General features: G+C 43.4%; 2 protein-coding genes across 5 annotated transcripts in view; one reads left to right on the plus strand and one right to left on the minus strand.

The window, feature by feature from the left end:
- LOC113816202 (cytochrome P450 2L1) overlaps positions 1 to 657 on the plus strand; it is a 14,060-nt gene extending 13,403 nt beyond the window's left edge. Inside the window, exon 11 of the mRNA XM_070120638.1 lies at positions 473 to 657. Within this exon, the coding sequence (XP_069976739.1) occupies positions 473 to 657 (185 nt within the window). The remainder of the gene's footprint in view (positions 1 to 472) is intronic.
- A 9,218-nt stretch (positions 658 to 9,875) lies between these two features.
- Positions 9,876 to 15,000, minus strand: part of LOC113816197 (cytochrome P450 2L1) — a 7,363-nt gene continuing 2,238 nt past the window's right edge. For all 4 annotated transcript variants that reach the window (XM_027368242.2, XM_027368243.2, XM_027368240.2 and 1 more), the window contains exons 4-11: positions 14,910 to 15,000; positions 14,359 to 14,577; positions 13,233 to 13,432; positions 12,990 to 13,104; positions 12,552 to 12,732; positions 12,340 to 12,457; positions 11,970 to 12,114; positions 9,876 to 10,767 (exon numbers count right to left, since the gene is read on the minus strand). The exon at positions 14,910 to 15,000 is cut by the window's right edge and continues 40 nt beyond it. In XM_027368242.2, the coding sequence (XP_027224043.1) occupies positions 10,583 to 10,767; positions 11,970 to 12,114; positions 12,340 to 12,457; positions 12,552 to 12,732; positions 12,990 to 13,104; positions 13,233 to 13,432; positions 14,359 to 14,577; positions 14,910 to 15,000 (1,254 nt within the window). In that variant the 3' untranslated portion in view covers positions 9,876 to 10,582. The remainder of the gene's footprint in view (positions 10,768 to 11,969; positions 12,115 to 12,339; positions 12,458 to 12,551; positions 12,733 to 12,989; positions 13,105 to 13,232; positions 13,433 to 14,358; positions 14,578 to 14,909) is intronic.

Below are 15,000 nucleotides of genomic sequence, written 5' to 3' on the forward strand. Positions count from 1 at the left end.
ATTTTTGTTATGTTCTTTCTTTTTGTGTTTATTATCAAACGGGTTATTTTGACACTTGTGGTTTTCGAACTGAAATAGTCATACAAGTCATTCTGAGTGCAATAATACAATGGCCTTGCCCCAGCGCACTTATATATGGAGATTAGATTAGATTATTAACTGAAAACGATAACAGAAACATTAACAGACTTCCTTGATCTTATCCAACGTGCCCTCTTTTTTGTATCTTTGTATCTTATTTACTGAAATTCTTGCCTTCGTCGTCGCTATTCCACGGACTGTCACCCCACTCCTTCCCCCATTGGCATAACCACTCTACCTGCCGCTCCACTGACTGTCACCCCACCCCCTTCCCCCATTCGTATAACCTCCGTTCCTGCCATTCCACTGACCGTCACCCCACCCCTTCCTACATTCGCATAACCTCCCTACCTGCCGTTCCACTGACCCCATCCCCTCCCGCCATTTCCAGGGAAAAGGGTGTGCGTCGGCGAGTCCCTGGTGCGCATGGAACTCTTCATCATCTCCACCGCCATCTTCCAGTCCCTGAGTGTGAGTCCGCCGCCGGGGTCAAAGGTCGACGTCTCACCGGTCCCTGGCAATCCTTTTATTAAGACCCCGAGGCAGGAGAAGGTCTGCTTCACCATCCGCGAGTGAGGGAGGGAGGGCGGGAGGGAGGGAGAGTAAAAGGAGTGGGAGGGAGAGAAGGTATGAGGGGTGGGTAAGGAGGGAGGGTAGCGGGATAGACGGAGGATTAGTGGGTTGGTAGGGGGAGGGAGAGAGTAGAGAGAAAAACAAAAGAGAAGAAGAGAGTAAATAGAGAGAGTGAGGAAATGTTAAACCATACTGGAATAAACCGCATGACACAAAAATATGCGTATTTAGTGGTAAGGTCTGTGTGAATATTTTTATTATTTACAAAGAATATTCTTTGTTTAAAAAAGAACATTTCCTCTACAGATAAGATATACTGTAACTGTACGAATAAGCTAAGAGCTGAGGTTCGGACGAGCTGACCGAACCCTCACTTCGATTCGCTCGACTCTTTGTCGACTCGCCTCGTGTCCAGGTGGAAAAGGGGGCGTGGCCAGGGCTGTCAAACCAGAAATAGTTTCTGCTATTCCAGTACCCTATGACGTAGCGATGACGTAGTAGTGAAGGAGTCGGCCGGGTATGACGTCTAGCCGGTAGGGTATGACGTCTAGCCGGTGGGGCATGACGTCTAGCCGGTAGGGCATGACGTCTAGCCGGTAGGGTATGACGTCTAGCCGGTAGGGCATGACGTCTAGCCGGTAGGGCATGACGTCTAGCCGGTGGGGCATGACGTCTAGCCGGTAGGGCATGACGTCTAGCCGGTAGGGCATGACGTCTAGCCGGTAGGGCATGACGTCTAGCCGGTAGGGCATGACGTCTAGCCGGTAGGGCATGACGTCTAGCCGGTAGGGCATGACGTCTAGCCGGTAGGGCATGACGTCTAGCCGGTAGGGCATGACGTCTAGCCGGTAGGGCATGACGTCTAGCCGGTAGGGCATGACGTCTAGCCGGTAGGGTATGACGTCTAGCCGATAGGGCATGACGTCTAGCCGGTGGGGCATGACGTCTAGCCGGTGGGGCATGACGTCTAGCCGGTAGGACATGACGTCTAGCCGGTAGGGCATGACGTCTAGCCGATAGGGCATGACGTCTAGCCGGTAGGGCATGACGTCTAGCCGATAGGGCATGACGTCTAGCCGGTGGGGCATGACGTCTAGCCGATAGGGCATGACGTCTAGCCGGTAGGGCATGACGTCTAGCCGGTGGGGCATGACGTCTAGCCGGTGGGGCATGACGTCTAGCCGGTAGGGCAAAACGTCTAGCCGGTAGGACATGACGTCTAGCCGGTAGGACATGACGTCTAGCCGGTAGGGTATGACGTCTAGCCGATAGGGCATGACGTCTAGCCGGTAGGACATGACGTCTAGCCGGTGGGGCATGACGTCTAGCCGATAGGGCATGACGTCTAGCCGGTGGGGCATGACGTCTAGCCGGTAGGACATGACGTCTAGCCGGTAGGGCATGACGTCTAGCCGATAGGGCATGACGTCTAGCCGATAGGGCATGACGTCTAGCCGGTGGGGCATGACGTCTAGCCGATAGGGCATGACGTCTAGCCGGTAGGACATGACGTCTAGCCGGTAGGGCATGACGTCTAGCCGGTGGGGCATGACGTCTAGCCGATAGGGCATGACGTCTAGCCGGTAGGACATGACGTCTAGCCGGTAGGGTATGACGTCTAGCCGATAGGGCATGACGTCTAGCCGGTGGGGCATGACGTCTAGCCGGTAGGACATGACGTCTAGCCGGTAGGGTATGACGTCTAGCCGATAGGGCATGACGTCTAGCCGGTGGGGCATGACGTCTAGCCGGTAGGACATGACGTCTAGCCGGTAGGGTATGACGTCTAGCCGATAGGGCATGACGTCTAGCCGGTGGGGCATGACGTCTAGCCGGTAGGACATGACGTCTAGCCGGTAGGGTATGACGTCTAGCCGATAGGGCATGACGTCTAGCCGGTGGGGCATGACGTCTAGCCGGTAGGACATGACGTCTAGCCGGTGGGGCATGACGTCTAGCCGATAGGGCATGACGTCTAGCCGATAGGGCATGACGTCTAGCCGATAGGGCATGACGTCTAGCCGGTAGGACATGACGTCTAGCCGGTGGGGCATGACGTCTAGCCGATAGGGCATGACGTCTAGCCGATAGGGCATGACGTCTAGCCGATAGGGCATGACGTCTAGCCGGTAGGACATGACGTCTAGCCGGTAGGACATGACGTCTAGCCGGTAGGGTATGACGTCTAGCCGATAGGGCATGACGTCTAGCCGGTGGGGCATGACGTCTAGCCGGTAGGACATGACGTCTAGCCGGTAGGGTATGACGTCTAGCCGATAGGGCATGACGTCTAGCCGGTAGGGCATGACGTCTAGCCGGTAGGGCATGACGTCTAGCCGGTAGGGTATGACGTCCGAGTTGGTAGATGATACCAGAAAGGACAGGATAACTGTTTATATGATATCGCAGGCAGATATATTGAATACATTGAATATATTGAATAAACTAATTTTGTAAACAAAATTAGTTTGGATTGTAACCCACACAGTAATGACAATGAAAATATAACACAGAAGGCGAAACATCCATTGGCGTCTGTAGTGAAAAGGTATTTTCTGGAGGTTGCTAACGGCATGGAACGATTATTGAGAGGAAATTAAAGCGAGAACTTTCAGTTTACTTCAGAGGTATATGATATAACCGAAAATACACGAAAACAGATATCTTTATAGCGGTTCTTGGCATTAAATTTGATGACGTCACTTAGCCCCACCCACAAATCCTCGAGTATAGACCAAAGACTATTTGGTATAGGCCAGTACAAATGCATTTTGACAACTCTGTGGACAATAATGAAAATTAAAAGATAGTTGCTGGAGGGGATTACTAAATGCGCACAAAAATAAGACTTTAAAAGAAAACAACAGTTGTGACGTCACGGTTTCTGAGCCAATCACAGGGCATCCAGTAATTCAGAGTTGGTTGGCCCGACAGCCCTGGGCGTGGCACCAGATAACTCAGGTACATTAGCAGAGACGCAGCCTACTGCAGCTGAAGGCCGAGTTGAGGGGCGTGGGCGTCTATTCTATTGGATTTTTCTTATGGTGTGGTGATCTGATTTTGGTAGATTCAATTTTGAGCTAATTTCCCAACGAAGATGGGTCATTTACAGATTTGGATATTTTTCGTAGGAATTTCAGCGTTGTTAGCCTTTCCAGCGTAGTTAGGAATTCCTGCGTTGTTAGCAACGACCCGGCCTTGCTTCTGGTGGCGGGTTTTTATCTTATTTTATTTTAATTTTGGTAGGATGTTTCCGGCGTTGCCTGGGTGCATGCGGTTCGTAGGGTTTTCGGCGTTGTTAGCTGTCTTGGAAATTGATTATAAATGATATCAAAAGCCGAAGGTATTATAACTTTAATTTTTGTGTGTGTTCTTTTTCCTTTTTTTTTTCTTTTTGAGTTTGTTACGCCATAATAATTTTAAAGGAAACAATAAATGAATCATTTTCAAAGATGTGTTTGAACTCAAACCCTCAGAACTGACGACATCCTTTCACTTATAAAAGGACCTTATTATTCACAGTCTGGTATCATACATATAATAAAACCGATATAAGCTGTATTTTTTCTTTCCTCAAAGCTATACAGATCGTATAAGGTAAACTGTAAAAGATTTCTGAAAACACTGACCCAAGTTGCGAACAAAAGAGAGCTGTGTTATACTGAATACAAAGTCATGTTGTGTGTCTTACTTTTTATAATATTGCTTTTCGTGGGTTATATTTACATCAGAAATGTATTAATAAAAGCAGATTTTATCTCCTTACTTCATTGTAATAATTTTAGTGAATAATAATGATAGCAGAGAGAAAGTAACAAACCTGGAGATAAGAAACAAGTGATATTCAAACATTTCTTGATGTATTTCATTCATTTATTTATTCCCTTATTTTCCCCTTTATTTAGTCTTTCTTCCTTATCACCGTATTCATAACTTTCATCTAACAGCCTCGCATTCACAAGTAAAATCATCATCGCATACATTCCACACACTTTACACAGACCATGCAAGCCTAAACTTTGTTGGTCACGATGATATTGCACTTTCTACGCTACAAACACTACAGGGCTGGTCGTGTTCCCTACGTGTGTGGACTGCACATGCGTCTAGATATATGTACGTCGTCAACATTGAACAAACTGTGGCCATTCTTATGTGCAACTCTAAGCTTTATAATGGTTATGTTTATCTATAATTGATGCAGGGGATATATGCATTTATAAATGGTGCAGTTGGGAATGTTTCTGTAAGTGCTACAGCGGTAAAATGTATCTTTGAGTACTTGAATATTTAGTAAGCAGTGGCAACAGCATCTATGGCTTTGTAGAATATAAAAGTACAGCCAACAACAAAAGTGATGTCGCCTTGTCAGACCTGAGCTTAGAGAGATCTCGCCCTTCTTGCCCTGAAAGGTGGCCCACGTACAAACATCCTGGATATAGTTAGGAAAGGGGGGGGGGCAGGGGGTGATTTAGATTCGCTACGCAAAGCAAGAAGTGTGTCTGCACCCTTCCCCCCTCTCTTTCTCTCTCTCGCTCCCTCTCTCGCTCTCTCTCTCTCTCTCGCTCCCTCTCTCGCTCTCTCTCTCTCTCTCTCTCTCTCTCTCTCTCTCTTTCTCTCTCTCTCTCTCTCTCTCTCTCTCTCTCTCTCTCTCTCTCTCTCTCTCTCTCTCACTCTCTCTCTCTTACTCACACACACACACACATACTGTGAGTAATATTTGTGGGTGTGAATAATGTATCGTCTCAAATAGTGCCTCTTGGGCTACCAAACATTAATATATGGCTTCGAGGGTAATGGGGTGCAAAGGTATAGGTATCGATTACCTTGTTTTCCTTTTATTTCGTTCGGGTGCCTCCTACGAACCACGACCTTCAGTCGCGTTCATGAATCGCGAACCACGGTTTGGTTGGGGTCAGTTTGAGTGTGATGGGCCACTTGGCTCCGCCCCTCGCAGTCATATACTTATAGAAAGTATTAATGTCTATTATATCAGCATAAAGTTCGAGATACAAATTGATTCAAAGTGCATTATCAGTCAACCTAATTTATTATATTTCCGAAACTTGGTGAAAATGAATGATGGAAAAATGAAATGCAGTGAATGTGTGCAGCGGTGCATTGATATAATCATGGTGGGGTATATAGGATGCAGGTGTTGCGAAACTTATACTATTAACATATCTTTTAGTGTTGAATTATTAATTGACAGTCTTTAGATCTGGGCAGATTGGGCACTTCCCAGCGAGCAGCCAGTTCACGCTTGCTCACTCACCCATCGAAGGGCCGAGTCGAGCTTCACTTTACGCCTTTATTTGTCGTTTTAGCGGCTGGTGCCCAGCACCTTGTCGGTGTTTCCCCTCCAAACCCATTACTTTCGATATCCGTCTTTCACATATTTATTTGTTATTTTTGGTAATGAAATAATTGTAAACATTTGGAAATATAATGGCGTATGTTCTTTTCCAAATAACATATCAAAAGTTTACAATTATCTAAATAGCGGATCCAGGTGATATAAGACGAAGTGAGAGAGAGAGTAGCTGCTTAGGATAATGCAGAGCCATATGATAATATACATCCTTCATATATGAATGGAGGATATTTCCGTCTGACGATTATTCAATATGAATAAGTTCCAACAATGTTAAGTTTTTTATATAGAGAAAATATGATAAGGAACTGAAATAAAACGATGTGATAAAATTTCTTGATAATAATTTTCGAAATGATATACGATAATTTATTTCTTAAGGCAGGTTTCCAATATATCCACCAAATTCACAAGTAAACAGGAATAAAAGCGATCCCTATTTCTCTATCTCCATGTATACTTCAGTCATTATTGCACTTAGCCTGATTTCCGTAGTTTCCCACCTCCTCACATTCAAACAAGCCTAACTATGCCTTAGTTGTTTGAAGGTGGGCCTCCTTTCAGGGCAAGAGGGGCATGATCTCACCGAGCCAGGACTGGCGAGGCGTCACCGCTTTTGTTGCTGGCTGTACATTGAACTATTGTACTCGTTTCATGACACTCACGCTGAGAGAGAGGGGGGAGAGAGAGGGAGAGACATAGAGAGGCAAGCAGACAGACGGAGAGAGAGAGAGAGAGAAAGAGAAGAGCTAGAATGAGAGTTACACATGTCTGTCTGAACTTCCTCGACACTCGATCCTCGTGACGTCATAACCATACACATCTGCCTGGACGAGGAGCTTTTATCATGTCACTTATTTCTCCAATTTAGATTCTTTTCTGATTTTCCACAGACACACATTTATATGTGTGTGTTTGTTTGTTTATTTGTATATATCTACGTATATATGTGGATATAATAGAGAGACAGATACATAGAAATATGAATAGAATGATATATATCTTTTGAATTTTCATTTTCTTAATAGATAACATGTTCAGAATGGAGTTTAGTGATACAAAACATTCGACCATCAGGCCAGACCGCTCATAGTCATCCCAGGCGCTCCAAGCCTCTCTGGGCGTCCCTGCCACTCCCAGGCCTAACACGTAACCACAATGCTACCAAACCCGGCAGTCAGTACCGTTTTTAGACGATATGTGAGACGCACCGCCACCTCCAACACCCCTCGAAATAAGGCTCAGATGTCACCCCGGGTCTTAAGAGGGTGTGGCGATTACTTTTCTTTCTTTCTCTCTCATTCGAATGTGCTCTCTTGAGATAGCGTGAGCCTAAGATGAACGATAATAGTACTCCTTAACTGCGATGGTGTGGCCATTTTTTTTTTCTTTCTTTCTTTCTTTCTTTCCCGAATATGCTCTCTTGACAAGGGGTGCGTCGAATATGCCGGGCATATGCTTAATAATATCAATTACATCTTCGACATAGCTCACAAGTTTGCTTACGAAAATGGGGTAATAACCTTGAAATATATACTTGCCAATAAATTGACGCAATTCAGAACAGTGAAATAATCGCCTTTACCCTACCGATAAGATAAGGACTATCCCGTTAAAGTGCTTTCGGGAAGCTAAAAAATGGTAAACATGCCGATAAAACAAATTGTCTTAACATTTTTCCCTTGTCAGATATTTCCTTTTTAGTGAACTCGGATGCTTTCCCTTATTGCATGCACGGTGATACAATTCCATCTGTGAAGTTAATGGTATGGGTCATGGTGATACAATTCCATCTGTGAAGTTAATGGTATGGGTCATGGTGATACAATTCCATCTGTGAAGTTAATGGTATGGGTCATGGTGATACAATTCCATCTGTGAAGTCAATGGTATGGGTCATGGTGATACAATTCCATCTGTGAAGTTAATGGTATGGGTCATGCGGGCAGGGCTGCCAACTGCTCCCCTTCGTTCATGATGAAAGGTTTCGTTCACTTGCGTTTAAGACCATCGTTCATTGCGACGGGGTTCCTTGGCTCCTCGTCCTGGGTGAGGGAAAGATAAACCAGTGAATTTCATTTGATATATCGTTTTATTCGTAGACCTTTTGCAATAACACTTCGCTAATTAGTAGCGAATTGATGCGAAAGTATCAGAGTCCACATACGCAAACACACACACACATACAAGCAAACACACACACGCACACACGCTGTAACGTGGCCGAATTGCGGCGGAGAGTAGTCAGGCTACATCAAGCAGGAACTTGTGAACTTGGAGTTTCGACAGGTTTATTGGTTGAAGAGAGATACTTGTATAGGCTTCTCTCACTATATATATACATATCTATTTATCTCTCTGCCTCTCTCTCTTTCTCTCTCTCTCTCTCTCTCTCTCTCTCTCTCTCTCTCTCTCCCCCCCTCTCTCTCTCTCTCTCTCTCTCTCTCTCTCTCTCCCTCTCTCTCTCTCTCTCTCTGTCTCTCTCTCTCTCTCTCTCTCTCTCTCTCTCTCTCTCTCTCGGTCCAGTCAGGATAGAGTAGGCTGTCTGCTTGTCGCTCGCAATCGACCCTGTTTTATACAGATCTAACCGTGGTATTGGTAATGTGGGAAAGTCTTATAAGGAGCGGAAGAGAGAGAAAGAGGATGCGTTCGTGTAAACAGAGTGACGTCACGAGGCGGAGGGCCTACGAGTAAAAGTTTGTGTTGGCGATAGTAGAGAAACGGGGCAAAAGTTAAGGTATTTGCATACCCGAGGTCTAAGGATAGGCCTATGGTCTTAGGTGTGGAGGGTAAGAATGCACTAGAATAGCACAGGATGAGAGTGTCTTAACATAAGGATAACACACACACACACACGTGTGCATATATATAAATGTGTGTGTGTGTTATCCTTATGTTAAGACTCTCTCATCCTGTGCTATCCTAGTGCATTCTTACCCTCCACACCTAAGACCATAGGCCTATCCTTAGAGCTATGGTATATGTCATTTTATTCATATTTCTATGTATCTGTCTCTCTATTATATCCTTATATATACGCAGATATATACAAATAAACAAACAAACACATATATGTGTGTGTGTGGAAAATCAGCATTTCTGACAATCTTTCACTAAGTTCTATCTAGAAAGAATCTAAATTGGAGAAATAAGTGACATGATAAAAGCTCCTCGTCCAGGCAGATGTGTATGGTAATGACGTCACAAGGATCGAGTGTCGAGGAAGTTCAGACAGACATGTGTCACTCTCATTCTAGCTCTTCTCTTTCTCTCTCTCTCTCCGTCTCTGTCTGCTTGCCTCTCTGTCTCTCTCTCCCTCTCTTTGTCTCTCTATCTATCTCTCGCTCTCTGTGTGAGTGTCATGAAACGAGTACAATAGTCCAATGTAGTTTTATATTCTACAAAGCCATAGATGCTGTTGCCACTGCTTACTAAATATTCAAGTCGTGCTCAAAGATATATTTCACCGCTGTAGCACTTGCAGAAGCATTACCAACTGCACCATTTATAGATGCATATATCCCCTGCATCAATTATAGATACACATAACCACTATGAAGTTTAGAGATGCATATAAGAATGACCACAGTTTGTTCAATGTTGACGACGTACATATATCTAGACGCATGTGCAGTCCACACACGTAGGGAACACGACCATCTAGGCCCTGCAGTGTTTGTAGCGTAGAAAGTGCAATATCATCGTGACCAACAAAGTTTAGGCTTGCATGGTCTGTGTAAAGTGTGTGGAATGTATGCGATGATGATTTTACTTGTGAATGTGAGGCTGTTAGTTGGAAGTTATGAATACGGTGATAAGGAAGAAAGACGAAATAAAGGGAAAAGAAGGGAATTAATGAATTAATAAAATATATCAAGAAATGTTTGAATATCACTTGTTTCTTATCTCTAGGTTTGTTACTTTCTCTCTGCTATCATTATTATTCAGCAAAATTATTACACTGAAGGAGATAAAATCTGATTTTATTGATACATTTCTGATATAAATATAACCCACGAAAAGCAATATTATGAAAAGTAAGACACACAACATGACTTTGTATTCAGTATAACACAGCTCTCTTTTGTTCGCAACTTGGGTCAGTGTTTTCAGAGATCTTTTACAGTTTACCTTATACGATCTGTATAGCTTTGGGGAAAGAAAAATACAGCTTATATCGGTTTTATTATATGTATGATACCCTGCATTTTTGTGCACGATAAACAGGATAAAAGACCTTACCACTAAATGCGTATATTTTTGTGTCATGCGATTAATACCAGTATGGTTTATAACATTTCCTTACTCTCTCAATTTACTCTCTTCTCCTTCTGTCTACTCTCTTCCTCTCTTTTTTTCCCTTTCTCTACTCTCTCTCTTTTTCACTCTACTCTTTCTCTCTCTTTACTCTCTACTCTCTCTCCCTCCCCCTACCAAGCCACTAATCCTCCGTCTATCCCGCTACCCTCCCTCCTTACCCACCCCTCATACCTTCTCTCCCTCCCACTCCTTTTACTCTCCCTCCCTCATACCCTCCCTCCCGCCCTCCCTCCCTCACTCGCGGATGGTGAAGCAGACCTTCTCCTGCCTCGGGGTGTTAATAAAGGGATTGCCAGGGGCCGGTGAGACGTCGACCTTTGACCCCGGCGGCGGACTCACACTCAGGGACTGGAAGATGGCGGTGGAGATGATGAAGAGTTCCATGCGCGCCAGGGACTCGCCGACGCACACCCTTTTCCCTGGGAATGGCGGGAGGGGGTGGGGTCAGTGGAACGGCAGGTAGGGAGGTTATGCGAATGTAGGAAGGGGTGGGGTAACGGTCAGTGGAACGGCAGGTATGGAGGTTATACGAATGTAAGAAGGGGTGGGATGACGGTCAGTGGAACGGCAGGTACGGAGGTTATACGAATGGGGTAAAGAATATATACGAAAGATAGGAAAGTATGGCAAAAGTCTGTGAGCCCCAACGGTTGGTGGATAGTGTGATATCTGTAAAATAGATGGCGCTGTGTACGCGATGTTTCGTCTGTTTGTTTGTTTGTTTTTGCATGTTTTATGCTTCCTGTTGGTTTAATTTGTCGGCTTCCTTTCATTAATACTTTCATTGATGATAAAACCAAATAAAGAAATGTTTTGCTTATCCTTGATTTAGTGACACAGCAAAAATAGATTAAAAACATGAAGAATTTATTAATACCGAATGATTGTAGAGTTGCCTGGATTTAAGTTCGTATTCATTGTATTAACACAAAAAATATTTTCTGCAAAAAATACATAGTGTTTAAACAATTAAATAATCTTATGTCATGAAAGTACGCATACACATGTGATAATTATAAGAAAATATTTTATTGCCATATTCTGAAGAAGAAAAAAAAACTGCAAAACCTTACTTTACTGTATGTAAAGAAATTTCTAATATGAAAAAAATAAAGAACTGAATAATCAAGTAATTCCATGTAAATTCATGTATACAAAGTAATTCTTTAATAAATTTCGTCTCTTATTAAACAAAAAAATACATTGCAAATCTTTAAAACTAAAACAAATATTTAAAAATCTTTATTAATTCATAGTCTCCCCCTATAAATGTTTTCCTTTCTTAGTTAACTATCTGAAAAATAGATGGCGCTGTAGGAAGTTTTGAGCCTCACATTTTTTTAACGGTGTGTTACGTGCTTTCCTATCTTCCGTATATAGTCTTTGCGAATGGGGGAAGGGGTGGTGTGATGGTGAGTGGAATAGCAATAATATTGCACAGAATGACATATGTGACTTCACTAGCACTTTGAAAACCACCATTGTTAAAATAACCATGTCAATAAACTCATCAGAAAGCATATAGAAATAATGATAATAATAATAATAATGATGATAATAATAACTGAGGATAACAGTGATATTGAAAATAATAATAATAATAACAATTCCGGTATCGTACCAACTCCGAAGGGCAGGAACCCCTCTTTCTTGGTCGTAAACTTCCCTTGGTCGTCCAGCCAGCGCTCCGGCATGAATTTTTCCGGGTCGTTCCAGTAGCGGGGGTCGTGGTGCATGGCGCCTGCGGCTGTCGACACGATCGTCCCCTGTGTGGGTGGGAATTGTTGGCACTTAGTGAAATGTGGTGCCTGCGTGGGCGTGGGAGTGAGGTGTATAAAAATACGTGTTTGTATCTAGCTGGTGTACGTCTATACATAGTTCACATCCCCCCACACACATATATAAACACATACACACATTTATATGCACACTGTACATGTAAACAAATGTGGAGGATGTATATACGCATAGAACGGTATAAACCAACATACCTTTGGGAGTAAGTATCCACCCAGCATAGTGTCCCTCACTGCAACATGTTGAACGCCAGTCGATGCCAAAGAAGATGCCCGAAGAACCTCATGAATAACGGCCTCAGTGAACGGCATTCTGCAGACAGTAAGAGGCTCAGGTTATAATCCCCTTTAACACCCACTCAACGAGTCACTTGAAACCCCAATATATTTAGGGAGTTTCCAAGTACCTGCTTCGGTCCTCGAGTGTAGCCAGCGTTCCTTTCGGCAGAACCTCGTCGATCTCCGCCTGGAACTTCCTCTGAACTTCCGGGTGGTTGGCTAGGTAGAAGAACATGAAGGCGAGGGTCCCGACCGTGGTTTCACTGCCGGCGAAGAACAGGTCCAGGATGAGGATGCACAGATCCCTTTCTGAAATGAGGGGACAATTCAAGTTCCAAGCAGGACTTATGCTGACGTATACTATTTCATGTATACATACCAGGAACAGTCAAAAGACCTCTACCATACATTTATATATATATATATATATATATATATATATATATATATATATATATATATATATATATATATATGAATATGGATATGGATGACATGTTCCACATGTTTCTTTATCTGCCTACGGGTGTGCGATCCTTCACATGCCCAAAATTAAAATGCCTTACCTGTTCGAATCGTGTCTGGGTCGTCTTTCGATGCCTCGATATCAAGAAGGTAGCCATCAATTAGGTCCTTGGGATCATCAGGATCCAGGGAAGCTTTGTGTTCCTCGATCAGTTCCTGCGAATGAAATGTTTTGAGGTATTAATAATCTATTTGTTTCTTCCTTAGTGCCGGATTCATCCGTAATAAAGGAACGATAGGGAATATTTCAACAAATGTATAGTAAATATCTGACAGGCACACACCTTACAGTAATCGAAGAATTTATCCTTCAGAGTGTAAAGTATTTCGACGGAGAAGAGGCGGCGTATGAGGAAATCGGGAAGACAATACTTAATCCAAGGGATAAAATCGGGCACTGTTAATGGTCCGAACTTTTTCATCAGATCGTCAATAATGTCGATGAATTCTTGCAGCTTGGGATCCGTTTTTTCAAACTGTTTGCCTGCCAATAAGATCCACTTAGATATTCGTATGCAAATTACATCCATGCATTAATAAATGGTGATGGCAAGTCCCCATTCATATTCTGTCAAAATCTAGTCTCTCGTATCACTTGATTCTTTTTATCAAATGAACTTAATTTGATCATCTGAACTGAGAAACAGAGAGTGTGTAGATAGATAGAGAGAGAGAGAGGGAGATAGAGAATGCAGAAACAAGAGAGAAATACAAAAAATAGAGACTAAACAGAGGAATACATAAATAACACAGCATGGGAATGCAATGACTGAGAGATAGAAAACACATAAAAAAGAACAAATACAATGAATAGAAAGAGAGAGAGAGAGAGAGAGAGAGAAGAATAATGAAGGTTACCAACAACGGAAGAAACAGAGACGGTTAATGGAGAGACTTGAGGTTAGTCAATTCTTAACCGAAATTCGATTCTGTTCCTTAGCGGCGAAACTTTAAACTAACAGTAACTTCAAATAAAAATGTAATTTGATACAAAAGAAAACATTTTGGAAAACAAGTGAGAAATTTTGCTCGATCCTGGTCATTATCGGTGAATGCAAAAGCATGTATATATACACATACGAACGCACAGGCCCTGTACATATACACATGCGTGTACATACTATTTATACAAATGCAGACATGTATTTTATATAGATATAGTACATATATATATACGAGTGTCTCTCTCTCTCTCTCGTTCTGTGTGTGTGTGTGTCTGTGTATATGTGCGTGTGTGTGTGAGTGTGAGTGTGTGTGTGTGTACGTGTGCGTGTATGCGTTTGTGTTTGTGTGTATGTGTGTGCATGTGTATGTTTATATGTGTGTGTGTGTGTTTGCATGTGTATGTGTATGTGTGTGTGTTTGCATGTGTACGCACAGCAGACCCCTCCCTCTCTCCCTGCCACTCACTCGCAACCATATGCCAGATAATGTTGATAACAGCCACCCGCAGATCCCGGGGGATGCGCTCCGGCTTGCTCGCTTGGCCTTTCAGCGCCTCGACCAACTCGCGGGCTTGCTTTTGGATCGCGGAGACCAAGCTGGACTTGCCCATTCCCTGATCCCGGAGTTGGCGGAGGCTGAAGCGGCGGTTGGTGTGCCAGATGTTGCCGTTGCTTCCAATTACACCTGTTAATAACACGAGAGATTGGTTTTGATTATATCTGTCTATCTATCTATATATATATTGTCTGGAATCGATGCATCATGGCATCAAATATTTATTTATAATTCATTTGTTTACTTATCATGGAAGATACAAAAAGATCGCTAACACCAGCTTGGAAATCCAGATATACTATACATTCTCTTTAGTATATACATAAATACAATACACATCATGCACACATGCATACTATACATACAATACACCCGTTCACCCATCCATCCATCAAGTCTACCTACACGTTGATCCACCTATCCACCCACCTACCCACCGATCCGAACACAGGATTCCTCACCAAGAGTAACAGGTTCCATAAATTTGAACAGTTCCCACGTCGGGCGGTCGAGAAAAGCACTACTGCCGAGGGCTTCTTTGCTGAGCTGGTA

Source organism: Penaeus vannamei, chromosome 4 (assembly GCF_042767895.1).
Source record: "Penaeus vannamei isolate JL-2024 chromosome 4, ASM4276789v1, whole genome shotgun sequence".
Classification (NCBI taxonomy): Eukaryota; Metazoa; Arthropoda; class Malacostraca; order Decapoda; family Penaeidae; genus Penaeus; species Penaeus vannamei.